This window comes from Rutilus rutilus, assembly GCF_951802725.1.
Source record: "Rutilus rutilus genome assembly, chromosome: 12".
Taxonomy (NCBI): domain Eukaryota; kingdom Metazoa; phylum Chordata; class Actinopteri; order Cypriniformes; family Leuciscidae; genus Rutilus; species Rutilus rutilus.
In genome coordinates, this window is record NC_140217.1 from 23,955,490 (window position 1) to 23,983,400 (window position 27,911).

A 27,911-nucleotide genomic window follows, 5' to 3' on the forward strand; every position below is an offset into this window, starting at 1 on the left:
CCTATTATTGATCTCATGTGTATTGTGGAATTTATAATCTACTAATAACTTTTTTGTCATTGTTCAAGATTTCTGATATGGAGGGCAGAGCTTCCTTGTATCTATCATTATGGATGTGTTAGTCAGGGAGCAAAGTCAAAGTATCATAAACACCTGTTGTCTCCCAGCAGGCACCTGAGAACATTTCTTTCGAAACACTGACACTGGGGATCAATTCCGAATTCAAAGAAGAGGAACAGAAAATACTTCTTGATCAGGAGACTTCACAAAATATCCACAGGTAAAAGTAGCTCGCATTGGATTTTGTTATGGTTAATGTTTTGAAAGTGTAGATGGTTTTGTTTTGTTATCTAGTATATAGATGGATAAGACTATTATATGATTCAGGGAATGTGTACGTGTATTTTAGACGCCATTTTGTCTTTTTTTCATGAGCCTCTCTTATTAATTTAACCTGGAAATAATTGATTATAACTTTCTCTTTGCTTTAATATTCAGGCTGGGGGACAGAAGGACTCAGTCATGGTGGTTTTAAGAAAGGTAAATTGTTTAATGTATTTGCTGAGACTTTCACCTTATCGAATACTGTGGCGTTTCCATGATGCCGCCTTTCTATTCTATGTTATCTATTTAATTGTATATGTTAATACAAATTAATAAACACAATTTCGTTCTGTAAATATACTTGGCCTACAAAGTCAAAGTCAGTCACACAGGTTTTTTTTTTTTTTTTTACATCAAAAGCAAAAAAAAAAAAATCTCTCTATTTGGACTATGCCACAGGTTTATGTAATTTGATTCTACCCTTAATTTAATAGTTTTATAAAATATTTTACTGTGTACTGTATATGTTGATAAATCGTGATAATCGATTTGACAGCACTAATACATATATATACAGTGCAATGCATAAGTGAATACACCCATGCTAAAGTTGACTAAAAAGAGGAATAAAAAATCATATTTTGGAAATTGAACTTAATGCCTTAATTTAAAAAATTAGGAAAAATCCAACCTTTAAGGACACCAATTTTCTTTGTGAATGAATAATGTATCGTAAATAAATAAATGTTCTTCCTTAAAATACATGGTGCATAAGTGAGTACACCCCTATGTTAAATTCCCATAGAGGCAGGCAGATTTTTATTTTTAAGTATTTTAAAAAAAAAAAAATTTAGGATACTATGCATCCTGATAAAGTTCCCTTGGCCTTTGGAATTAAAATAGCCCCACATCATCACATAGCCTTCACCATACCTAGAGATTGGCATGGGGTACTTTCCATAAGATCATCTCTCAATGCAAATCAAACCAGCTATTAGGCTAACTGAAATAAAACCATGCCAATCTCTAGGTATGGTGAAGGCTATGTGATGATGTGGGGCTATTTTAATTCCAAAGGCCAAGGGAACTTTATCAGGATGCATAGTATCCTAAAAAATAAATAAAAAAAATACTTAAAAATAAAAATCTGCCTGCCTCTATGGGAATTTAACATAGGGGTGTACTCACTTATGCACCATGTATTTTAAGGAAGAACATTTATTTATTTACGATACATTATTCATTCACAAAGAAAATTGGTGTCCTTAAAGGTTGGATTTTTCCTAATTTTTTAAATTAAGGCATTAAGTTCAATTTCCAAAATAGGATTTTTTATTCCTCTTTTTAGTCAACTTTAGCATGGGTGTATTCACTTATGCATTGCACTGTATATATATTCTAAAATAAAAGTTTGTGTTTATATAATATATATGTATATATGTATTATTATATTTATATATAGCACCCATATATATATATATATATATATATATGTATGTGTGTATATATATATACATATGTATATGTATATATATATATATATATGCTACTCCAAGGTGCTTTAAATGTATTACCATGTTCCATGTACAAAAAGCTGGAATGGAATGAAGTGAATTATCTTCAGTTAATTTAACTTAATGTAACATATTTTCTTAATGTTTAATTAATGTTTAATTTTGAAAATGTGGATCAACCACTTTAGGGAGATTATGTGTGGGTGGACTGCAGTGATGGGGTGCAGATCGGAGCTGAAGTCAGACTCTCTGACACTGGGCAACTTCAGCTCATCGACGATGAGGGAAAGGTAAGATCTGCAGCCAGTCTTTCTGCTGATGGTGAACAGCTGCTCTTGACTGTCTAGAAGTGTAGCTGATGTCTTCTTTGGCATGATTTCCAGGAGCACAAGTTTAAGAAGGATAACTCTCTGAAGCCCATGCATCCCACATCGGTGAATGGTGTGGATGATATGATACGGCTGGGTGACCTAAATGAGGCTGGACTGTTACGGAACCTTCTAGTGCGCTACAAAGAAGGATCCATCTACGTGAGTTCTTAAACACCACATCAGATAAATCATGTATTAAATGTTTTTTTATTAATTAATTGTTAACATAAATATATTCATTAAATTGCTTTCAATTTCAAGATCCATCAACCCAAAATAGCCAGAATAGGGATTGAATTGTTTACTTAATTCACCAAGTTCAGTTCATTCACCAGCTGCTCTTTGCCCTTCCTGTTTAATAAAAAGATTGTTTCCATAGTTCCAGGTTAGATGGATCATATTGTTATACAACATTGACATACCCATTATATAGTAAATCTGACCTACCAATTTTATAGTTCATAGCACTAAGCAGTTACATCATGTGTATTATTCATCCAACTGCAAAACTTTCATAGACTTTCATCACACGGACCTTTTATAATCTTAAAAAAAATAAATAATAATTTTTGTTTGTTTGTTTGATTTGACAGACATACACAGGGTCGATTCTGGTGGCAGTGAACCCTTACCAGCTGCTGCCAATCTACACTCCGGAGCAGGTGGAGCAGTACGCAGACCGGCGTTTGGGTGATCTCCCCCCGCACGTCTTCGCCATCGCAGACAGCTGCTTCTTCAACATGCGCCGGAACCGCAAAGACCAGTGCTGCATCATTAGGTCATTCAGGCATTCATTCTTGGGTGAAACTGACATTTTGTAGTACAGTTTAAAACTATACGGTTTTACGGTCCGTATACGGTCTCTATTTACGAATGTTGTTACAAACCCTTTCATCTGTGGTACAAATGTTTTTTTTTAAGGATATTCTGGCCACTCTTTTCCATATGAAGATAGTATCTCTAAAAATGACAGAAAAAAGCACTATTATAATTATCATAAAAGTGGGGCCACTAAGTGCAAATAGCGATAGATTCGAATTACACTAAGATAGTAGTATTTTCTTTGCACTTAATGTAAACACTTGTTAGATGCTGTTTATACTTAGTGCTATATCAGTGATTTCAGGCCCCCCCCAAAAATCACATTCATCTAATCTTTCCTAACGATCCGCTAGCTGCCCGCCCCATAAGCAGGCCGTCGTCTCTGTAGGCAGCCTAGGCTCTGAGATCTGCACACAAAAACAATTGGTTTCACCAACCACTCAAAACCAAAACAAATAGTGTTCCAACCAATCACCGACAGGGGGAGGGTGTTGTGAGCCCCTGTCGGTGATTGGTTGGAACACTATTTGTTTTGGTTTTGAGTGGTTGGTGAAACCAATTGTTTTTGTGTGCAGATCTCAGAGCCTAGGCTGTTTTTTGACGGCATGCTTATGGGGCGGGCAGCTAGCAGATCGTTAGGAAAGATTAGATGAATGTGATCTTTTTTTGGGGGGCCTGAAATCATTGATACAACCTTTAATACTTAAACAGAGGCATATACTAATTGCACCTCAGTGTATTGTAGTGTATTCTAAAATAGAATGCAATAATAACAACATATTCAGCGTATATTATTATATTTATTAAAATCATAAATGGTGGCTGCTTTATTGGGACATTACTTGTCCCTACCCCTAAAGTCGCCCCCTTTGCTTATCCCTGACCCTATCCGTTAAACAATTTATCCCCACTATTAAAAACTCATTTGCCACTTTATTTACACTTTGTTGAGTATGTTCCTAACTTTTGTTTAAAATAAATATCTCTCCGAGCTGATATGCAATAGGAAAAGGGAAAAGATTGAGTTTGGAAAAAACTATGCAGATTATGAACTTGGGTCAAGTTACCAGCGGGATTTCTTTTGTAGTTTTGTCTGGCTCAGATAATCAGATAATGCTGGGCGGAGTTAAGCCCAAAGTATTTCAGCCATCCACATTCCGCGATGGTCCGTAATTTTCGTCATCAGGAGGGTCCGTGGACGTCTGCACGTACTGTTCTCATGTCCAATTTTGTGCAAGTGACTCGAGCGCTTGAAAATAAAGTCCACTATATTTTCCGCTCTTACAGCCAAAGGAATATATTTTGAAAGGCTTGCGCACTCAACCGTCCAACGAAGCGGAATGCGGAAAATGAAGTATACCTGGGCCTTTAGCACACCTTGTTGGCAGAGGATATTTACATATTTCATTATATTGAAAAAAGTGTCCTGGATATTCTTAAAAAGTGTACCTTTTGAAAGGTTTGAATCCAAAGTAAATTATGACATAGAATTCATTTTAGAGTAAGCTATTAAAACTCATTGCAATATTATACTGTAAATGGCAGGTTTTATGTGCCAGCTGTGCAAACACCCAGAACAAACTGGGCCTGTGTGTTGACAAAAAGTCGGACTGACTCCAACAGCTGTCTTGCATTCTGTTGTTTGATGTGTTCTGAGAGCATCTGTATGTGGTGTGTTTGTCAGTGGGGAGTCTGGAGCTGGAAAAACAGAGAGTACCAAACTCATGCTGCAGTTTCTTGCGGCAGTGAGTGGGCAGCGCTCCTGGATTGAGCAGCAGATTCTAGAAGCAAACCCTATCTTAGAAGGTAAAGTTACTTATAGGATGCTCCTGCATCACTCAACTTTATAGTTCCTCGGGTAAGCATTTCAGTATTAACATCAATTCTTATTTTGTAGCCTTTGGTAATGCAAAGACCATCCGCAATGACAACTCCAGTCGCTTTGGAAAATACGTTGACATCCACTTCACTAAAAGTGGAGCAATTGAGGGCGCCCGCATTGAACAGTACCTACTCGAGAAATCACGTGTTTGTCGACAGGTAAACCAAACCCTGATAATTACATTGTGTAATTTGTTGAAATATTTCAGGGCAAGATAAAGCAGATGAAATGTAGAACTGCTTGTTTGCCCAATAAATAATAGTGTATTTTGTCACAGGCCCCACAAGAGAGAAACTACCACATTTTTTACTGCATGCTCATGGGATTGCCTCCTGACCAAAAGAAGGTCCTGTCTTTGGGAAACGCTTCGGAATACAACTATCTCACCATGGTATTGCTCATAATAAAGTCTATATCTTGAATTCTTCTCTCTTTTCATATGTTTTTACATATATTTTGTCAAAGTTATTCTGGAGCGAGAAGAATGATGTGACATTAAAGTTCACCCCAAAATGAGAATTCTGTCATCAGAATTTCTTCTTTAGAACACAGTAGATGATTTTTTTTTAATGAAAATTAATGTAGTTTGGACCCTCAATGCTCTTTTGTGTTCCTCAGAAGAAATAAAGTCATACAGGTTTGGAACGACATGAGGATGAATTTATGAAACCATTAAGGGATTACACTATCCCTTTAAGTATCATTACATTAAACATGATTATGTTGGACTAGGGTCAGTGCACTACATGTGAAGGACGGGATGATATTAAAGAGTTCGCAAGCTTCCGTTCAGCAATGAAGATCCTGACGTTCACCGAGAATGACTCATGGGAAATTAACAAGCTTCTGGCTGCCATCCTACACTTGGGGAATGTAGACTTTGAAGGTAAGGAGTTATTAAGAGCCAATGTAAGAGGAAATACTCATTTGATATTTATTTGCATTTTCAATTTTCAAGACACCGTTATGAACAACATGGAGGGCTGCGATATTCTTTCCTCTGCACATTTCAAAATGGCTGCACAGTTATTAGAGGTAATTGAAAACCAATTTTGAAACCAATCTCGTCTTTGAGTAGCACACTCAAGCCCATAGATCTGTTTTTTTTTTTTGCAGGTGGCCCCAGATGCCCTGGATGTGAGCTTGACACAACGCTCTTTGATGACCAACAGGGAGAGTGTGACTAAACCTCTGACTTTAACACAAGCAATGGATGGCAGAGACGCCTTTGTAAAGGTTGTGCATGTAGTGAATATACTGGGCAAACAATTTAATAAAAATAAAATAGGCCAAGCCAAAAATGGCAAAATATTTGGTGGTGTTTTAATGATCTTAAGCATTTTATTCACAAATTACTGGCCAGGAAATTAGCCAGAATTGCACAAATACTGTTAATGGCTTCAAACAGTTCATGAGTAATTGAAAAATGTCTCCCAGTTCGTTTTAATTTAATGTTCACTATAGGGTTCACATCTGGACCTCTTCTTGGTTGTCTTTGCAATTTGGGCAGGAGCATTGTCTCGTTCAAAAATAACATCAGCAATATTCTCCTGTACTCCAAAGCATTAAATGACTTTTCACTGTGAAGTAGCTCACCAAAACCAGCAGCTAAAAAGGCTCCCCACACGACACCTCTTCCTCCATGCTTCACTGTGGTAGAGATGCATTTATTATTATATTTCTCCACAGATTTTTGAAGACATTGCTCTGGAGCTTCACCATGCAACTCGTATTTCATTGTGATTCATCACTCCACACAGAACTTCCCATATTCTGCCAAAAACTTAATTCTGTTTTTCTGAGACAAGTAGTGCATTAAATTTCGCTAATTTCCTGACCAGTAGTTTGTGGTTAAGACGATTAAAAGCTTAGTGTTTAGCCAATTTGGGCTTGTCAGATCTGATATACTCCAATATAGAGCTGTCATCTTCTATCTGTGTGCAGGCCATCTATGGAAGATTGTTTGTGTGGATTGTGTCGAAAATCAACAGTGCCATTTTCAAACCACCTCCAGATGACCCCAAACATCTCCGACTTTCGATTGGTTTGTTGGACATTTTCGGCTTTGAAAACTTCAAAAACAACAGGTTTGTAATATAAATATGTTGTAATGTAAATACTTGAGGTCTCTCATGTTATTACAAAACCGTATGGCTTTCTGTCTTCTCTGGAACACAATTTTTATTTTTATTTTTTTTGAATATCCTGTCCGCTCTTTCCCTTTTAATTAAAATGTACCAAAACACATAAATCTATCCAAACATTTTTTTTTTAAAAGCAGTCCACACAACTTGTGTGCTATAGGCCAAGTCTTCTGAAGCCATATGATAGTTGTGTGATGAATAGACTGAAATATAAATGGTTGTTTACTGAGAACTCCTAATAAATTTGACCTCATTTTGTCACATTAGTTTTGAAATGTCAGTGACAATTGAAGCAATGACGTTTAATGCTATTGACGCTCAACCAGAGCCACCATAATTGATTTTAGGGCTCTTTCGAAAGGCAAGTTTCAGTAAATAATGTAGCACATGAGTCCACTTTTATAATGCTTTTATATTCATTTTCACTATATGGAAAAGAGCGACCAGGATATTCTTCAGAAATTCCTCTTTTGTGTTCCATTGAAAAAAGAAAGGAAGTCTTACAGGGTTTGGAACAACATGAGGGTGAGTAAATGATCACAATTTTTGTTCATTTTAATGTAAACTATCTTAATTCTGTCTGATTCCTACAGCTTTGAACAGCTCTGCATCAATTATGCCAACGAGCAGCTTCAGCAGTTCTTTGTGAAACACATCTTCAAGCTTGAACAACAGGAATATTCTCGTGAAGACATAGTCTGGAAGAACATTGAATTTAACGACAACCAATACACGCTTGATGTGCTCGCCATAAAGCCTCTCAACATTTTCGCTCTTATTGATGAAGAAAGTCACTTCCCTAAGGTTATAAAATATTTTTGCTTTTATTTACAACATAGGATTTCCTTTGATTATTTTTTGATCATGCTATGTGTGATCGATGTTTATGTATTGTTATCTCAAAACCACATCTGTAATCACAATCTGTAGTGGAGTAGTTATTTTACAGTTATATGTACAGTTATGTACAGTTGAATTTTTTTCCAGGGCACTGATGCTACCATGCTCAACAAGATGAATCAAGTTCATGGGAAGGGTAATATCTACATGTCCCCAAAAAATAATCACGACACACAGTTTGGAATCCGCCATTTTGCTGGAGTTGTCTACTATGACTCCAAAGGTAATACAGGCTATCAAACTTCCTCACAAAGTACTTTCCCATTAGTGTCTTTGGCTTTAAAAATGGAAAATGTTTTATGAAATTTACTGTGAATATAGGTTTCCTTGAGAAGAACAGAGATACTCTGAGTAGTGATGTCATCCAGTTGATGCAAACATCATCCAATAAGCTCCTAAAACAGATATTCCACAGTGAGCTCAGCACCACAGAGGCGAAAACTACCAGCAACCACACTATCGTCACCCCAAGAAACTCACTGCGGGTAAGTTAACACCAGCTAAAGGCTATTAGGGTATACACATCCACTGTACACTGTCAGGAACAGTATATAGACAAAAGTTTGTGACAGAACAACACCACACCTATATGTAATCGTTGAGCATTTTACTTCAAAGTCATGAGCGAGAGAGAGCTGGACCTCCTTAACAGCTTCCACTCTTCTACAATGACAAAAGGTGATAAAATGATTTTCATGTGCCTTCCCTCTTGTTTGCAACATCTTTAGCAAACAGCAGACTCAAAGAAGCGAGTGCCTACATTAACTGGTCAATTTCGGCAGTCGCTAGACTCTTTAATGAAGACTCTAGCTGCGTGCCAGCCGTTCTTCATTCGCTGTATTAAACCCAATGACTTCAAGAAGCCTATGGTAGGTTGTTCATCCATTTCTCCATCCTCCCTCAATGTACATGAACTGACTTTTCTCTCAATGACCCACATTTCCATTATTTTTTCAGCTCTTTGACAGGGAACTGTGTATCCGTCAACTTCGTTACTCTGGGATGATGGAGACTATCCGCATCAGGAAGGCCGGCTTTCCCATCCGCCACTCATTTGATGAGTTTCTGGAGCGCTACCGTGTGCTGCTCAGGTCCAGTGTTTGTGACCCCAAAACTGTGAGAGATTCTTTAAACTATGAAGATTATGTTGATTTTGTGTTGTATGACATGATTCAGTGTTGCAGTTGTTTCTGTAACATACATTGGTACAGTTTTTGAAGTGATTTTAGCCATTTTGCTAACTTACACATAGTTTGCCACTGAATTAGACCGGCCACATGAGTGGCCACCATTCATCCACCAAACCCTGCCCCCACAGAGACATGTCAGCCAACCTGATGTCAGCAAAACACTAGTGTATATAAAGGGCAGAGAGGCAAAGAGCGCTCTCTGATTGGCTAAAAAGGGTGGCCAGTCTATTTTGTTGTGGTTGTTTGCAGAGTTCATGGCTCATTTCTGTGATCTCCTTCCGGTATTAAGGGTATTTTATGTGTGGTATTTCAAAACAAGTATTTTTGCCTTAAAAGGTTAGTTCACCCAAAAATGAAAATTCTGTCATCAGTTAAACTAATTTCGTTCCAAACCTGTAAGAGTAATTAATAACAGAATTTTCATTTTTGGGTGAACTATCCCTTTAATTTCAGTTAAATAAATATTGGGCATGGCCCATCCTTTTTTAGCCAATCAGAGAATGCCTTTTACATGCTGGCATTTACTGACATCAGATTGCTGACAGTTTTTTGGATGGCAGGATTTTGTGGATGAAGGGATGTGGGCAGTCTAATTCCATAGCTAAGTGTAGCGGAGGATAGCAAAATGGCTAAAATCTCTTGGAGCATGTTTAAAAGTGTGCCAATGTGTGTTGCCATAAGACAAAATACTTTTGTATTAAATAAATATTCTTAAAATAATAAGCCAAAATAAATTGCTGTGTTGCTTCTCAAGTAAATAGATCTTTATTCAAGAATTTTTTGATGGGCATTTTAGATGCGTAAAAGTATTTTTTTTTTTGCATTATAGCACCTTGAATATTAATGTTAACTAAATCATATTAACTGTAATATTAAAGGAGACTGCCAAGAAATGCTCTGAAAGCATCTGTGAGAACGTTCTGACTGAAGATGACTGGAAGATCGGCAAGACTAAAGTGTTTCTGAAGGTACTGAGGTGCATTTTACAAGTACATAATTTCTAAAGTTGATCAATTCTAACGCGCTGCTTATTTTGCGTCAGGATTTCCATGATACTGTTTTGGAACTGGCACGAGATAAGGCTCTGAATGACAAGGCACTTCTTATTCAGAAAGTCCTGAGAGGTTACAAACACAGGTAAAAGACTGAGGATAATCTCCTATGTCTGTAGAGATTTTTTTTTATGCTGGTTTACCACTCGCCATTTTACTTTCTTGTAGGAAAGCGTTCCTGAGAAAGAGAGGAGCAGCTTTGACCATACAGAAAACCTGGCGTGGACACAAAGTCAGAAAAGTTTACAGAGTGGTGAGTTGTCCTTTAACAGCCGATTGACAAGGTGATAGTCATTGCTTGTACATGTTTGTAGAGTTTCACTTGTCTTTCTGTAGGTCCAGTTGGGTTTTGCCCGTCTGCGGGCTCAAGTGCGCTCTCGTCAGATGGCCTGGCAGTATAAACAGAAGCGACAGGCAACTCTTCTGCTTCAGAGTCAGACTCGTGGATATCTGGCGAGGAGGGAGTGGAAACGAAAGAGAGAGGCGGTGATCCTCCTGCAGGCTTACACCAGAGGAACTCTAGCCAGAAAAGCTGTCAATAAGAAGAAGAGAGATGTAAGAAACCATGTTTAGATCACAGTTTGCTTAATATCTCAAGGTACATGTCATCATCTACCTCTTTCCATGTTGTTTGCAGGCTTTCCTCTCACTTCAGGAACGTAGGGCAGAAGAACTTGCTGCTCTAGAAAGACAGAGGAGGCTTGAAGAAGTTCTGCAGCAGAAAAGAGAAAGAGAGGCAGCTGACCAGTTTGAATCCGTCACTGACCAGGAAATGGTGGATGATATATTTGGCTTCTTGCCTAGCATGGTTGGCGGACAGGAGGGCCAGGCGCCTGCGGGCTTTGAGGTGAGAGATCAAACTACTCAAAGAAGCATGATGTTAACAGTATAAAGCCTACTGTCACTTTTACAAGGCCTCTAAATTATCAACATGATCAATGCTTTGCTGAAATACCTGTTGTTATCCTTCTAAATGCCTTCTGTCATCTGATTGATAGTTTGAAACATAAGAATAACTTTTATATTGTTAGTAATATTTGAAGTTGTACTCTTACTGAACTGAAGCAACTTAGGTTTATTTGATTATTATTACATCATTGTTTAGAGAAAATAAATTATAAAAGGTTAGTATCGAATATGATATATCAGGCTTTTGAGGAATGTTTATTTGTACATCTCTCAATCATCATTGTATCGCATTACATTATATGTTTTGCCACCCACATTGAAAACTACAGAGTTTTGATTATAAATCTGAACATTTAAATATCATCTTAAGACATATTATTTGGAGAGAGAGCGAATTTTTTTATTTTTATACATTGTAGGTAGTCTGCTATACTGTTATAAAGGTCTCATTACTTTACATGGCAAACTATCAGAGTTTCATCTTACTTTCTGGCCATCTGCATCAAATTCCACATTTTTGCTCAGTATGGGCCTTTTTTTTTTTCTCGAGTATGAGCTCTATATTCCCCTATATCATAATCTGTCTGATGTATCAAATATGTGTGTGTGTGTGTGTGTGTGTGTGTGTGTGTGTGTGTACTAGTCCCTATATTGTAGTGTGTATTCAGTTTTCAGGGCCCCTACATTATGAGGACATGCTGATGTCCTTATAATTCAAAACACTAGATAAACATACTACATTTTTTATTACAAATGTAAAAAAAGGAAGTTTAGGGGGTAGGTTTAGTGTTAGGGGCTATACAATTTCATTAGCTCAGAATAAAAACCATTATGCCTATGTAATGCCCTCATAATGATACCAACATGTGTGTGTGTGTGTGTGTTTAGGACTTGGAGGGAAAGCGGGCTGTGCTTGAAGAGGTGGATCTGGATGATGCTCCAATGATGGAGATTCCAGAGGAAGACTACGACGATTTGGATGAGTACTCCTTCTCCAAGTTTGCTTCCATGTCCTTCCAGGGTGCCGCCACACCCACACATATTCGGCAGAGAATACGTCAACCACTGCTCTACCATGAGGACGAGAATGACGTCCTGGTAAGTCACCTTTGACTTTGACCAGCTTTTGGTTGGTTTATGTTGTGTCATTTATCCGCAGCATGGCACAGTTTTTGTTACGTTGACGAGTCACAATAAAAAAAATGAAAGCTTACTACTGACCTTCTCTTCTTCTCCACAGGCTTCACTAACAGTTTGGTGGATGATCTTGAGATTTATGGGTGATCTTCCCGAGCCAAAGGCTCAGGGGGTCTCGAGAGGTGGACCAGCCTTTGCTGATCGCTCCGTGCAGCAGGATGTGGCCTCCAGACAGGATAGACGCCTCAGCCATATGGTGGGCCTGGACCAGGTGAGGAAACATTACATTACATATTTCACTGCTGAGAAAGACAGCAGGTTTGACCAGCTGGCTGCACAGCAAACAACAGCTTAGACAGAGACCAGTTTAAACCTAAGACCAGAAAAGCAGGTTTATTATTCAATAATAAGAATACTCAAGGATTCTGGACACCTGCCAACATATTTCCCTTTTCTCAATGTAAGAAAAGCAATCAGCAGTCTTTTGTTTAAATATGCAAGGGATGTTCTGAAAGTGTTAATTTCTCTTTATTTTCAGAGAATGAGAAATACAAGAAACGCTCAGAACAGGAATGTCACTACAGGTCCAGAAGAGGCTTCCCGCAACAGAAAATCTTCAACTTTCACAGACATACTGTCCCGGAACAGAAAATCTGTTCAAGACGAGGGTGTTCCAGGCCGTAAACTATCTGCCATGCCAGAGCAGGGTCCTAAAAACAGAAAGGCCTCAACTTTCACTGATATAATGTCCCGAAACAGAAAGATCTCCACAACTCCTGAGGCGCTGCCAGCAAACAGAAGACCCACTAGAAAACCATCTGTTATAGCAGAAGAGGTGAGACACATAAATGTTGCATAAATTGGTCAATGATGTGGCACTCATCTATTATTTTGATTGATTAAATAGATAGGACAACAAATAAATATATATAAAAAATTATTAATTATTTAATTAATTTAGACTTTTTGTTAACGTCATTAGGTCTTGTAAAGTATCAGATAACTTGACCTGTTTATGACAAGACAAGGTTAGTTCAGGTTGTAAAATGTCATGTGGTGTGACATCCCTCCCCCACGCACATAATGAATTTATAATTCTTGATTATTGTAAAAAATGCTTTTACCTTGAAAATTGTTATTATGAAAAGGTTTTAGAAAATAATTATCACGCTTTTATTTAGAGTTAAGGAAAATGTTACTTGATAGTTACACCACATGACATTTTTATAGTGATTGTATAATATATTCTATATTCTATATTCTATATATATATATATATATATATATATAAATGGTCTAAAAGTTTTTCCAAAACCATATGAAACCAACATGAATGCAAAGAGTACATTTTTAAGAACTTAGCACGTTTTTTAAATTAGATTTTCAAAATATTTTTTTTCTTTTCTTTATCGTAGACACTATCGTTGAATGAATTAGTCATTAATTCAAATATTTTAAACTTGTGTGTTCCTGCACAAACCATTATTTTATTCAACTAAAAGATAAATGTGACACTTTGAATTGATAGTCTTAACTCACAAACTCTTCATTTTAAGGCAGAAGATGGGTCTGAAGTTGTCAAACAACCCACTGTGCAAACTATTAGCGAAGAAGATGAAATCAACGGAGACGGACTCACCCTGGACCGGCCAATGACATCTCTTGAAAAGTTGCATATCATTGTTGGATATGCCATTGTCAGACGTGACCTCAGGTTGTTAATTATTCAATACCATAAGTAATCTATTGCTTAGTGGTCAAATGTTTCTGCTTCTAAGTCCTTAGAATCTTTCATTGTTAGGGATGAAATCTACTGCCAGATCTGTAAGCAGCTCCAGGAGAACTCAAACCGCGGTAGCTTCTTCCGTGGCTGGATCCTCTTGTCCATCTGTTTGGGCATCTTCCCTCCTACTGAGCACTTCATTAAGGTGAATGAAGAGTATTCTTCCTTAATAAACTCTTTGATGCATCATTTCACTCTTGCTTCATGGGATAAGACATTTAAATTAAGTAGTTCTAAACGTATTCAGTTGTGTTGAACTTGTCTCATCTGTCTCACAGTACTTGCAAAGTTTTCTTCGTTTCGGTCCCGTGGGATACGCACCTTACTGCGCTGAGCGACTGAGGCGTACTGTTGCCAACGGAGTGCGTGGAGAGCCTCCCAGCTGGCTGGAGCTCCAGGTGAAGACACTTATGCCTTGTTCACACAAAAAGTGATTTTTGGGCTACACAACTGAACTGGCCATTTTGAGAATCTGATCACTAATGAGATGAATTGCTGGTAAAAACGAGATGTTATTCAATTTGGAAAAGGGACCCATTTCTTAATGTTATATAAATTGCAGCAGTGCATGCATGCATCCATGCATACGTTTTTTTTTTTACTATATGGATGTGGGCCGAGACTAATCATGTCACTCACAGTAACATAACTGGACTGGAGTCCAGTGGAGACTGGACTACAGCAGGCGTTTTCAACCCGGGGTGCAAAAAACAAATATGGGATATGGGATTTTATAGATTAAAATTTTAGGAAGTTTATAATAATTGCATCAAAATGCTTGAAAACCCTGGTATCTCACAGGAGACTGATCATGTGTGCTTCAGTGTCTTCAATGATACTCATAGTCATTGCTTATTTAGATAAAGTTACACTTTTCTGAATATCATCATGACGATGGGCGGCTCATCAAAAATAATGGCTTTCGGTGATGTATGTGTGAAAACCTCTTAGGTCTTTATTCTCCTGTGGTCCAGAAAGTAATGCAAAATGTAATATATATCTACTATAGTTTTGACACTATTATTCAAGCCCTCTCTGTTCAATCACAGGCCACCAAGTCCAAGAAACCCATGGCCATCTCAGTGACTTTGATGGATGGCAGAACTATCAGTATGCCTGTAGATTCTGCATTCACATCTAAAGAGGTCTGCCAGATGCTCTCACAGAAGGTCAAACTTCAGGACACATTTGGCTTCTCACTATATATGGCCTTATATGACAAGGTATGAAGCCCTCAGACTGAATTAAGAGTTTAAGTCAGATTTTGTTCATGGTTTCCCAATATGATTATAATTTAAGTATGGTTTGGTACTCTCTCTTTCTAGGTGTGGTCTCTTGGTAGTAGTCGTGAGCATGTGATGGATGCCATCTCTCAGTGTGAGCAGGAAGTGAAGAGGAAGGGTGGGCAGGAGCAACATGCCCCCTGGCGTCTCTACTTCCGTAAAGAGATCTTCACACCTTGGCATGACTGCAGCCAGGATAACGTTAGCACAGACCTTGTCTACAGACAGGTCATCAGAGGCATGAAATATGGAGAGTACCAGTGTGAAAAGGTGCGCTTGAGATCATTTTTTTATATATTAGTTATGATATTAGTGGTTTAGTTCATTAAATAGCAAATTGATGTTGAATTGTATTTTTAATTAATAAAACAAATACTTTTTACTAATTTACAATTTCTTTGGCAATTCTCACAATTTGTAAAGATACATTTCGTGATTTTATGTTCTGCTGACTAAAATGGCAGCTGTCTTAGCTGATTTACTGACACTTAGTGGTGTGGATGGAGCATCAAGCAAATGCATTTGTTTTTCCGTTACCAATGCAATTGTTGAAATGTTTTATTCGCTGTCAGCCATGATTACTTATTCCAGTGGGAGCAAGTCAAATCAAGTCACATTTACAGTACAGATTATTTAAAATCAGCAGTTATCACAGTAATAAACAGTATTAATGTTGCAAAGTTCTTCAGTTATGAAATGAAAACAATTTCAGCTGTAAAGCAGCTCTAAAAAGACCATAGTGTCATTATTCAGCTCAATTTAGTTCAATGTTGATTCAGTTTAGTTCAATAACAGTGTGAATGTTGCAAAGCTCATTCATTATGAAGCAAACTCAGTTCGACTAAGCTCTACAGAAGATAATAGTGTAATTTTTTTTTAATCTCAAGCCAGTTCAGTGTTGTTCACTTTAGTTCAATAATATTGCAGGTCATCAAATTTTGAGACAAATTTTATTCTACTATAAAGCAGCTCTATAGCTCTTATCATTATCCAGCTCAATCAAGTTTTGTTCTCATCCAATAGTGTCAGTGATAGTATTACTAAATATCAAGTGTCTTTTAAACTTTTTGAAAGTGACCGATAAAGCAGGTTATTGGAATACAATGAGTAGTTTTTTGCTGATGATATGATCTCAACATGGTGGCCCCCATGAGGTGGTATTCATTCCATGGTATTTCACCTTTCTATCAGGAGGAAGACTATGTTGCACTTGCAGCAAAGCACTTCTATGTGCAGTTTGGATCAGACATCAGTATGGAGAACACTAAGACTGTAGTTAAGGAGTGCATTTACTCCAAAATACTGGAGGCCAAGTCAGAAGACAAGTGGATCCAGATGGTCAACACAGCACATGCGCAAGTAGAGATGTTTCTTATGCTGCTTATGTTAAAATAATAATAAAAAGACACTTTCCACTAGTATGTCACAAGCATTTGTCTCTTTCTACTAGGGCCCATTCATAAACTCTCGGACCAAGCCTGATAAAGTGAAAGCAGAGGTGGTTGACTATGCTCGTCAAAAGTGGCCCATGTACTTTTCCAAGTTTTTTGAAGTTGCCAAGTTATCTGGTATGCATTGCATGCTAAGATCAGTATTACATTATAGTAGCTTTCAAAAGTTTGGGGTCAGTAAGAATTTTTAATGTTTTTTCAAATAAATTAATCAGTTCTTAAATTCTGTTCTTTTGAACTTTCTCATCAACAGTTTCCACAAAAATATTAAGCAGCACAACTGTTTTCAACATTGATCATGATGTAAAAAGAAATGTTTCTTGAGCATCAAATCATCAATAGAATAATTTCTGAATGATTTTGTGACACTGAAAACTGGAGTAATGATGCTGAAAGTTCAGCTTTGACATCACAGGAATACATTATATTTTACAATATTTTCAAGTAAAAATTTTATTTTTAATTGTGGTAATATTTCATAATATTACTTTTTTTGATAAAAAATCGTATGCAGCCTTTCAACCTCAAACTTTTGAACGGTAGTGTACATTGCAAATTAGATCATTTCCACAACTAATGCACACAAATAGCTTATGTATAATTTGATGAATGAGATTAGATCTGTGTCATTTCAATGTTCAGGTCCTCCTCTACCAAAGAGCAAGTTCATCCTTGCCATAAATTCAACGGGAATAACATGTCTAGATGAGCGAGAAAAGAATCTTCTGGTGCTGACTTACCCAGAGCTCACTGGGGTCAACGCTATTAGGTGGGCTGGACACCAGTTAATGATTGATGGGCTTGTATAATGTTGCCATTTACAATTTTAAAATATAATATTTTTGAATTAAATAAATATGAGTGATACTTTCCTTTGTAAATTCCATGAATTCCACCTGCCTCATCGCCTCCAGAGAAAGGAAGTGTGTGTGTTTGCTGACTATGAAAGGAGACTTCACTCTGAATTCAATTCAGGCCGTCGACATCTCTGATCTGGTAGCCATGTTTCTGGCAGGCCTCATACAACGTTCACAATTTGCTGTGACCCTACAGGAGGTTAACAGACAAGGTCAGAAGAGACAATAAGTTGCATACATTTCAGTAATGTTTTTTTTTTTTTTTTATCATGATCTGTCGTTTGACTTTGTTGTTGTCTAATGAAAAATCCTTTGGCTTTTTTTCAAGATGATCGAACATTTCTCAGCTTTAAGAAGGCAGAGCTCATCTACCTCATTCAGGATGATGAGTTCTCTGCTGCCCGTGGCTGGTTGAAGGGTAAGAATGAGCGGACGGGAGAAATCGGTGCAGTCCCTGCGGATGCTGTCTTGATTCTTCCAACTCTTACGAAGCCAACCAATGAACTTCTGGTAAGAGCTTGAATATATATTTAGGGGTTCAAGCGCACAGCGCTGAAACCTATTATAATTGTTACATTTTCCAAGGAGCAGCATTCTCCCCTAAAAGTGATCGGGCACACCAAACCGTAAGTCTTAGAGACTTGAAACTTTGAGGGGCTGGTCGTACTCACACCGCCTACAGCGTCACCAAGGCCCGCCCCGATCGGCCTAACGGGGCCACTACAGCGGTCAAAAGTATGGAATGGCTCATAACTACTAAACTGTCAGGCTCAAGTGTCTTATATCATTAGAATCCTTGCAAAATGCATGCCCCAGATTTGCTTGTCGTTCTGCAAAATTTCCGGGTATTTTGGACTATTTTTAAAAAACTTTTGCAAACTAGTCCTAGGTTTTTGGCCCGATCGGAACTGAACCAGTGCAACAAGATTCTCTGGAGTCTGATTGTCAATAGTTATTTAAAAAAAATAAAAAATTACGGTTCACAGTCCCTAAGGGGCGCGCCAAAATGTTCAAAGTGGGAGGAGCCACTTTTACTAAAAATGGCTATAACTCGTGAACGGAATGAGATATTTTCACCATACTCAGCGCACCTATGTGAGAGCTCATTCTCTGGCTGCTTTGAAAAGGATGCGGTGACTGCCCACTTGGTGGCGCTATAACAGGAAACAAAACATGTAAACGGCTATAACTACTTCACCGCTAGTCCGATTGACCTGAAAATTGGCATGCCGTGTCTTTGTCCGAGCTGACATGATTGTATATGCGTACATTGACCTATCTCAAAAAACATGTCCGCCATCGGCCAATGAATTACTGTTAACTGTTAAAAAACGTTAAATGCATATATTTCCTACGGTAAATTTCCTGTATTGGCTGTAAATGGTCATTTTCATGATTGAGATGGTAACAGGCTTGCTAAATAAAACATATTATCTTTTTACGCATGTGCTTAAAGGCCTTAAACTGCTTGAACCTCGATAATTGGTACTCGCGGCTATATTTTTTTCATGCTTTCCTATTGAGTTGAAAAGTACTTTAGATCTTTGAAGGTCTGGGTAATGGAATATGCCTTGATCGTTTTGGCTTATATTTATAATATAATTTATAATATCTAATAAAATATTTCTAAAAGCTCCTTGCATACTGACTTTTTTTAGAGCCTGATCAGCTTGTCCCCAGATCAGAGAAAGACCATCATAGACAACACTTCAAAAGGAACCATCACTGAAAGAGTGGCTCCTTCAACTCTCAAAGAGTTCTCCGTTGAATATTTCAGGTACTTGCAGCAACTCTTTGACCACAATATTACATTACATTCTGAAGTGTTTCAGAAGCAAACACAGTGTTGTTTCTGTCATTGTCGCAGGCAGCCTATCAAGGATGTGAACAGACAAGTGATCGCTAAGAATGCAGCACCTGAGAGGCTGTGGGCAAACTCCAGAGAACCCATCAGACAGCCCCTGCTGAAGAGACTAGTGGGCAATCCAGATTTAAGTCCACAGGCCTGCCAGGCCTTTACTGATATCCTTTGCCACACATATTTTGGTTATTATGAACCTTGATTATTGCCACAGTAGTAGTTGGCACCTTACTATTTACCTAATACATATCCAAATGATATGACAACTATTGTAATTTGATGTAGAGTACCCTAAGCGGTAACACTTTACTTGAAGGGGTGTGCATAAGACTGACATGACACCTTCATAATCATGACATGCACATGGTTGTATGCATGTTAATGACAATTGTCATTAAGTGTCATTCGCTCAATTATGTCATTTTTAATGCAAAGATGACATTGTTTGAGATGTCTTTGTTATGACAACTTGACATAAACAAATACATCATAACCTGTCAGTGTCTTTGTTATGACAACTTGACATAAACCAATACATCATAACCTGTCATAAATGTGTCATAAACATGACATAGCAGATTTATTATCAAATTTAAGAAACTACTTAGTTTTATGGGTTAACATTACATTAAACTGTCATGTGGTTGGTTTTGACATTGGCTGTCATTAAGCCATTATAACTGTGTCATAAATATATTTCTGACCACTTTTTTTTCCAGTATTCCAGTATTAGTTTTAATGACAAATTCAATTTGTACCACAGGAAAAAAAAGTGGTCAGAAATATAATGTAATGTTAACCAATAAAGCTAAGTAGTTTCTTAAGTTTGATGATTAATCTGTTATGTCATGTTTAGGACATATTTATGACAGGTTATGTTGTCAAGTTGTCATGACAAAGACACTGACAGGTTATGATGTATTGGTTTATGTCAAGTTGTCATAACAAAGACATCTCAAACAATGTCATCTTTGCATTAAAAATGATATAATTGAGCGAATGACACTTAATGGCAATTGTCATTAACATGCATAAAACCTCCTTCATATTTATGACGTGTGTCATGTCATGATTATGAAGCTGTCATGTCAGTCTTATGGACACCCCTTCAAGTAAAGTGTTACCATATAAGCCTGGTTATCCAGGAAGGATACAACCCCTAAGTGTGTGCTGATTCCTTGACTGATATAGTGTGCACCTATTCTGAAGTATATGGGTGACTACCCTACCAGACAGATTCAGAGCCCTCTGGAACTCACAGACCAGATCTTCGGTCCACCTACAAGAAATGAGGAACTCAGAGACGAGATCTACTGCCAGATCATGAAACAAATGACCAGCAATAACAACCGGTAAAAAAACAGAAGTTGATATTCTATTTCTTTCCTTGTGAATGCCTGTACACTATCATTCAAATGTTTGTGGTTTGTATGATAAAAAAAAAAAAAATAGGACTCTCTTGTGCTCACCAACACTGCGTTTATTTAATCAAAAATACAGCAAAAACAGTAATCTTGCTAAATATATTTGCAATTTGAAATAGCTGTTTTCTGTTTTAATATATTGAACAATGTGATTTATTCCTGTGATGGCAAAGCTGAATTTTCAGCAGCCATTACTTCAGATAGAAAGAAAATAACTGAATGGAACGTTCAAAAGAACAGAATTTATTTGAAATAGAAATCTTTTGCAAAAGTCTTTACTGTTACTTTTGATCCATTTAATGCATACTGGCTTAATCAAAGTATTGAAATATTAATTCCTTAAAAAAAAGTCATGTCTGCTGATATCATAGAGCTCTTTTGAACTTGGTACAAAGATGTGACACAGTTTCACAATAGTTCTGTACAGTTTTCCTTTTGGGATTTTTGTTGAACCATAGTCAACTTGCCCTTTATAATGGCGAGGGGAAACTATGCAAACTTTAACTTAGATCCTTCAGCGAACCATTTTTTTTTATAAGCTTCTTCTTTTTTTTTAAGTTTGATCATTTATTATTCAAGAATTAGGTTTAATTACAGTAGTGTTTTTTTTGTATGTTGTTTTGTTTTTCACACCTAATCATCTTTTCTGGTTATGCTTAACTATTGCCAGTATATTTAATTGCTATACAGTTAAAGTTCCAAGAGATCCAGTCATTTTCCTTTCCAGCACAGGACCAGACAATCATAATTTACACTGTTTCAAGTGCCAAAATGTTGTGTATCATTATGAAATTAAATAAGCAATGTGCATTTCAGGAAAAAAAATGTGTAAACTTTACTGTTAGCTGCCATAATACCTCGGAAGTAAGAAATAAATCCTAAATAGTCAAATTGGTCCTGCATAGATAGAATTAGTCTAGCAAATAATTCATTTGATTCCTCTGTCTGTTGTGCATGAGAATCAACAAGCATCAGGTTCAATGAACTGATTCATAGTTTCCATCATTTTCATTTAAATACATCTGAAATCACAATGAAATCAAAATTTACATTTCTTGTTTTTTTTTTTTTTTTATAGAATAAAATGGAATTTTGTAGTATTGATTTTAAATCCAGTTGAAGTTATACATGCACATCATGTACCCTCATAATCTTTAATCAAAATGAATTCAAATCCCTCTTGCAGTGACATCTCTTCCTTTCTATGATGACTTATTTACCGGTGTTTATTTAAGCTGTTTCACTCGGATAAATGTGACCCTGGATCACTAAAACAGTCACAAGTAGCACAGGTATATTTGTGGCAATGGCCAAAAATACAATGTATGGGTCAAAATTATAGATTTTTCTTTTATGCCAAAAATCATTAGGATTTTAAGTAAAGATCATGTTCCATGAAGATATTTTATAAATTTCCTACCGTAAATATATAAATAATTAATTTTTCTGAGTGAATGCAGCACAATCGCGAACATAAATGGACAACTTTAAAGGCGATTTTCTCAATGTTTCGATTTTTTTGCACCCTCAAATTCCAGATTTTCAGATAGTTGTATCTCGGCCAAATGTCCTATAACGAAACATCAATGGAAAGCTTAAGGCCTCATTATACTTCTGCGTCGGACATACGCCGGAGCCTATACGCCGCAGGAAACGTGTTGGTTTTAATTTATACTTCTGTGTCGTTGTCCGCGTTGACGCGCACCTGGGGAGCATGTTACCCCGAGGGAGGGGTTCTGGCAGACCAATCACAGCGCTTGTGTCCGCGTAGAATTGACGCGTTGTTACATTTTTGGAGAGGTGCACGTCAGGGTACGCCGAAGGGTACGCGCGCTACACACAGCCTACGACGTAGCTACGGCGGCAGTTCGACGCAGAAGTATAAAACAGGCTTTAGTTATTCCACTTTCAGATGAAAGTATAAATCTTATTTTTTGTGTTTTCTGGTCCAGGGTCACATATGTCAAAATAGGGATAGTCACAACTTTCGTTTCATGCCGATTTTAAACCACTTCTAGACATTAGATAGTAATGTGCCGTTTATATGCTGTATTATTAAGAGTTCAGATGCAAAAGCCTCTAAGTGCCATCTAGAATGATCATTTTTATCAAGCTCGTATATTTAAGTTCAATAATTTCACTTAAATGGCAATGCAAATTACCTTAATTGTCATTTAAGTGAAATTACTTAACCTAAATATACAAGCTTTATAAAAATGATCATTCTAGATGAAAATTTCAGATGGCACTTAGAGGCTCTGCATCTGAACTCTTCGTATGTATTTATATGTATATATGGAATTTTAGATGCTATTATTATAATTATATTAATTTATAATAAATAAATGGTAGATTATAACGGTAAATTAACATGTCCAAGTGTTGTTTGTGATTCAGGTACAGTGTGGAGCAGGGCTGGCAGCTGCTGTGGCTGTGCTGTGGTCTCTTCACTCCCAGTAACTCTCTGCTAAAACATGCCCAGCGCTTCATTGAGACACGCAAACGAGAGCAATTGGCCACAGACTGCCTCCAGAGACTGCAAGGGGCTCGGAGGTATGACATATGCTTAACCACGTTTCATTTCAACCCAATCTTTTTATCTTTACAAATGAGATTAAATGGCTTTGTGGGTAGAAGAACAAGAAGAAAATCAACGAATAAACAGACTTTAAAGTTGAAATGAATTGATTGTACATTCCCAAGTTTCATATCATGTGACTTCAGTTATAGAATCACTAAAAGCTAATGTTTAAGTCACTGTTCATGAGCATAATGCTTGTATTGTTTTTACTCTTTGAACTTTGGCTGGCTTACCTGGGAGCCATAACCTATTGGAGCTCATCTCAAACAGCATGTGTGTTATATTACTGGACTGCTATACTGTAAAGCATATGCTGGAAACAAGCCTGACTTATTTCCATGTTCAAAATGGATAATTGACATATGATAATTGATGATTATTGGTGTTTGAAAATGGCACACTGTTGCACAGCAACACCTCTCCTTTTATTAGCATGTTTGGAAGACTGGAGCAAATGCCAGGAAAGTAATGGGATAGTACAGAATTTGCAGCGGCTTCATCTGCCACTGCAACTGTTCAAAGACATTTGCTCCACTGATGCAGCCCTATAGTTGAAATGAGTCCACAAGCTGGGTCACAGATGATGAGAACTGCATTGTTGATTTGGTGTGATAATATAAATGTTTACTGTGTATAAGATGACATTTGTCATTGTTTCTGTGCTAGAATGGAGCCCAGAAAACTTCCACCTCACAAGGTAGAGGTTGATGCAATTCAGCAGAACAGCACCCAGATCTTCCACAAAATTCAGTTCCCTAATGCCACTCAAGAGGTAACACAACATAGAAACATATATATGCAACATATATATATTTATATCATGGTCTGTCTGAATACTCGATTCTGATTGGCTGGAAGGTAATAAAACCATTTAATGCAAAGGTAGTTCCAAGTGAATTGAAGCACTATTCGATATTAATGCACTGTTTTCATCGAAGCACACACACATACGTCACTCGCACACACACATACGTCACTCGCACACAGAGAGTGGAGATCACTCTGCCCAGAAACTTGTCAACGCTGCCCCGCGACTTTTAGTAATAAAATAATTTTGCCACTGAATCGCTATATTATATTTCTCAGCAACGAGGGGGTTACAGCGCTATTCCGAAGTAATTAAACTCACAGCTTTGTTGTTAATGGACAGAGAGAGATGCTGAACAGACATCATTTGTATATATTAGTATATAATTTAGCTACACTTATTTAGTAAAATTTGTATTTTATTATTAATTATAAAAATATTGCAACAAGCAAGAAATTATGCTATGGCGTACAATGCAAAACATTCCTGATTGGTTTGTTGTTTGCAACACATTCTGACTGATGCTTTCAGGACTATCAGTTCATTTTTGCAGTTTCAACAAAGCCTCATGGATGTAAGCCAGTTATATAAGATTATTTTAGGGACAACCATGTGGAATACTTAACATCTCAACGTTTAAGTTTATAAAAAGTCATAAAAAGTGGATATACAGTACAAGATTAAAAAGATTTAACATTTTCTGTGGCAATGCAGGACTAGCTCAAAATGGCAAGTGACCGTTCTGTCATGTGGCCTAAGACTCTCACAATGAATAGTGGGCCTTTGTCTGTTTGTGTGTGTTTCTGTGCTAGTAGTTTGCATCACAATAATTCTTGTAAAGTTCAAAATGGTTAAAAAAATTAATAATTAGCAGTTGAATAAACATGAAATCTACTGTGAATTTGTTGCCAAATGCAAGTTATGCATCTTATTCATTAAATACAATTATTTATTTATTTTTTGCCCTTCTGGACAGAATTTTGAGGTGGCAACCAACACCAAGATAAAAGACCTGGTCCAGAGCGTTTCTAAAAAACTCATGTTGGCCTCAGCTGATGGTTTCAGCCTCTTCGTGAAAACTCCTGATAAGGTTTGTACCCAGGCTACCGTGATGTATAACTAACAGCCATGGCTGTAACCTCGTATTCAGAATCTTAAAAACACATTTTGTTCAATCTCTATCTGATTATTGGAAGACACGTGCCCCCCTCTGTTTACGGTGGTCAATGATCCCATGTTCCTTTATATTGCAGCATTTTTTACACATGCTTTTTTCTGTATGTTATTCCGGCATTCTCTTTCTGTCAGGTTCTGAGTCTGACTGAAACGGACTACTTCTTTGACAGCCTGAGACAGATTACTGATTGGTCCAAGAGAGCTAAGAGAACGAATCAAGGTGAGTTGAGAAACTATTATGTGTTTTTTCTAGATCATTGATTAAGTAGAACAAGTTATTCACAAGTCAGTCACTGAATTCTAATCTATTGACATTGCTAACACTGTGTTAAACAGCAGGGGGTCCAGTGACTGTACCTTACACCGTTTTCTTTATGAGAAAACTATGGTTCAACATTATCCCTGGGAGAGATGTGGAGGCAGATCTGATCTTCCATTTCCCACAGGTACTGGCAATCTGTGTCATCTTGATAATGTATGGACTCCCATGTAGCTGTCCTGTAAGAACTGTATATTGGTAACGTAGGTACAATAACATTCAAAAGTTTCAACACTTTTATTCAGCAAGGATGCATCAAATTGATCGAAAGAAACAGTAAATACATTTATAATGTTACAAAAGATTTCTTTTTCAAATAAATGCTGTTAAACAAGTGTGAACAAATGTAATGGTTTCCATTCCAACTGTTTTCAACATTGATAATAATGATAATAAATTATTCTTGAGCACCAAATTAGCATATTAGAATGATTTCTGAAGGATAATGTGACACAAGACTGGAGGAATGGCTGTGGAAATATTATATTGTATTAATATTTCACAATATTACTATTTAAATTGTATTTTTGATGAAATAAATGCAGTCTTGGTGATAGTGTATATTATATTTTTTCCTTTTTCTCACACTATTTAGGAGTTGCCGAAATACTTGAGAGGTTATCATCGTTGTACCAAAGAAGAAATGGTGGCTCTCGGCGCTCTCCTCTTCAGGGTGAAAGTGGACAATGATAAAACTCAGTTTCCCATGATTCCTAGGATGCTGAAAGACCTGGTACCTAATGACCAGCTTAAAGCCATGTCTGCTGATGAATGGAAGAAGGTCAGTTCCAGTACACTGTTCTTTTAAGCATTGATATTTATGAATGAATGCAGCATATATGTAATATTATGTTTCTAAAGTGTTTCTTGTACACAAACATTCCTCAACAGCACATTTTTGCTGAGTACAATAAGCAAGCGGGCACGTCTGTGGATCAGGCAATGGTTGGCTTTTTAAAGATTGTCTATAAATGGCCTACATTTGGCTGTGCCTTTTTTGATGTGAAAGTAAGCAATTTGAGTCTGTATCACAATACATTTTTTGCTAATATTGCTTTTAAAAACTGAGCCTAATATGATGCTTGATATTACAGCAAACATCAGAGCCCAATTTCCCTGACATTGTGAGGATTGCCATCAGTAAACAGGGCGTCACTATCATTCACCCCAAAACAAAGGTATCATCAAATGACCAAAACGCTTTTAAGCAAGTATTTAAGTAAGACCTCAGATGAGTGGTAAAACTGTAAGCTTCAAAGTGAAGTTGCATTGTCTGCTTAAAATATGAATCATCTCTCATAACTCTGTCTCCAGCTTTGATTTTGTTGGACTAATTGAATTCTTCTTCTGTTCAAGGACATTCTGGCAGCGCATCCATACAACAAGATTGCAAACTGGTGCAGTGGAAGCACATACTTCCACATGACTGTAGGAAACCTTGTCAAAGGGAACAAAATCCTGTGTGAAACTTCCCTGGTAAGTGACACAGATATTGCTTACTCCAGCCTATTAACATTTTTCAGATCTCAAAATAACAGAATTCTGTGTTCATTAGGGCTATAAAATAGACGACCTGCTGACTTCCTACGTCAACATGTATCTTAATGAGAGGAAAGGACAAAGAAGAAATCAGCACTTTGACTAAAGATAACAACAAGCATAAGGAAAACATAGCCAATGATATATACTCTGTTATTAATTTATCAAACTGAACATTTGTCTGATTTTATTTTTCAATGTGATATGCTATATCTTGCAAAATGTGTGATGCCAACGGATGTGCCTATTTTTTCTTAATATAATGCCAGAATGTGTGAAGAAGAAGTGTAACTTCAGTTTGTTTACTGGTTCACTAATATTTAATGATATAAATGAATCATCATGGTCTTTGAATCATACTTAGTTTTTGATGTATTTCAACTTTTTATGTAAAATTGTTAAATAAATGACTATGAGGCATAACTCGCAGCATTGTACGTTTATTACTCATCACAGAGGCCAATGTCTTCTGGGTGTTGGTTCAAAAATGAAATTACGTACGCCTGTTGTTTTGTCATGTTTAAAATCAAACTGTTTCAGCTCTTGAATCTGACAGAAGACGAGTTCTTCTCTGGTTAACAGTC

The 27,911-nt window shown here is 37.0% G+C and overlaps 1 protein-coding gene across 1 annotated transcript; it reads left to right on the forward strand.

Annotated features, from left to right (window-relative positions):
- myo7ba (myosin VIIBa) lies at window positions 1-27,750 on the forward strand. The gene is made up of 48 exons (XM_084426136.1): window positions 1-280; window positions 499-540; window positions 2,027-2,128; window positions 2,222-2,368; window positions 2,803-2,987; window positions 4,716-4,837; window positions 4,929-5,071; window positions 5,191-5,304; window positions 5,646-5,799; window positions 5,872-5,948; window positions 6,030-6,149; window positions 6,858-7,000; window positions 7,651-7,861; window positions 8,045-8,180; window positions 8,279-8,442; window positions 8,686-8,826; window positions 8,915-9,073; window positions 10,026-10,115; window positions 10,190-10,284; window positions 10,368-10,452; window positions 10,536-10,754; window positions 10,837-11,046; window positions 11,997-12,206; window positions 12,349-12,516; window positions 12,784-13,080; window positions 13,802-13,959; window positions 14,047-14,173; window positions 14,307-14,426; window positions 15,078-15,251; window positions 15,354-15,581; window positions 16,503-16,670; window positions 16,762-16,879; window positions 17,405-17,531; window positions 17,677-17,831; window positions 17,948-18,129; window positions 19,278-19,396; window positions 19,487-19,641; window positions 20,679-20,832; window positions 23,302-23,457; window positions 24,152-24,257; window positions 25,270-25,383; window positions 25,602-25,689; window positions 25,806-25,915; window positions 26,384-26,569; window positions 26,680-26,796; window positions 26,883-26,966; window positions 27,145-27,264; window positions 27,344-27,750. The coding sequence occupies exons 2-48, from the start codon at window positions 523-525 to the stop codon at window positions 27,431-27,433; spliced, it is 6,666 nt and encodes a 2,221-aa protein (XP_084282262.1). The 5' UTR covers window positions 1-280; window positions 499-522; the 3' UTR covers window positions 27,434-27,750.
- The last annotated feature ends 161 nt before the right edge of the window (window positions 27,751-27,911 follow it).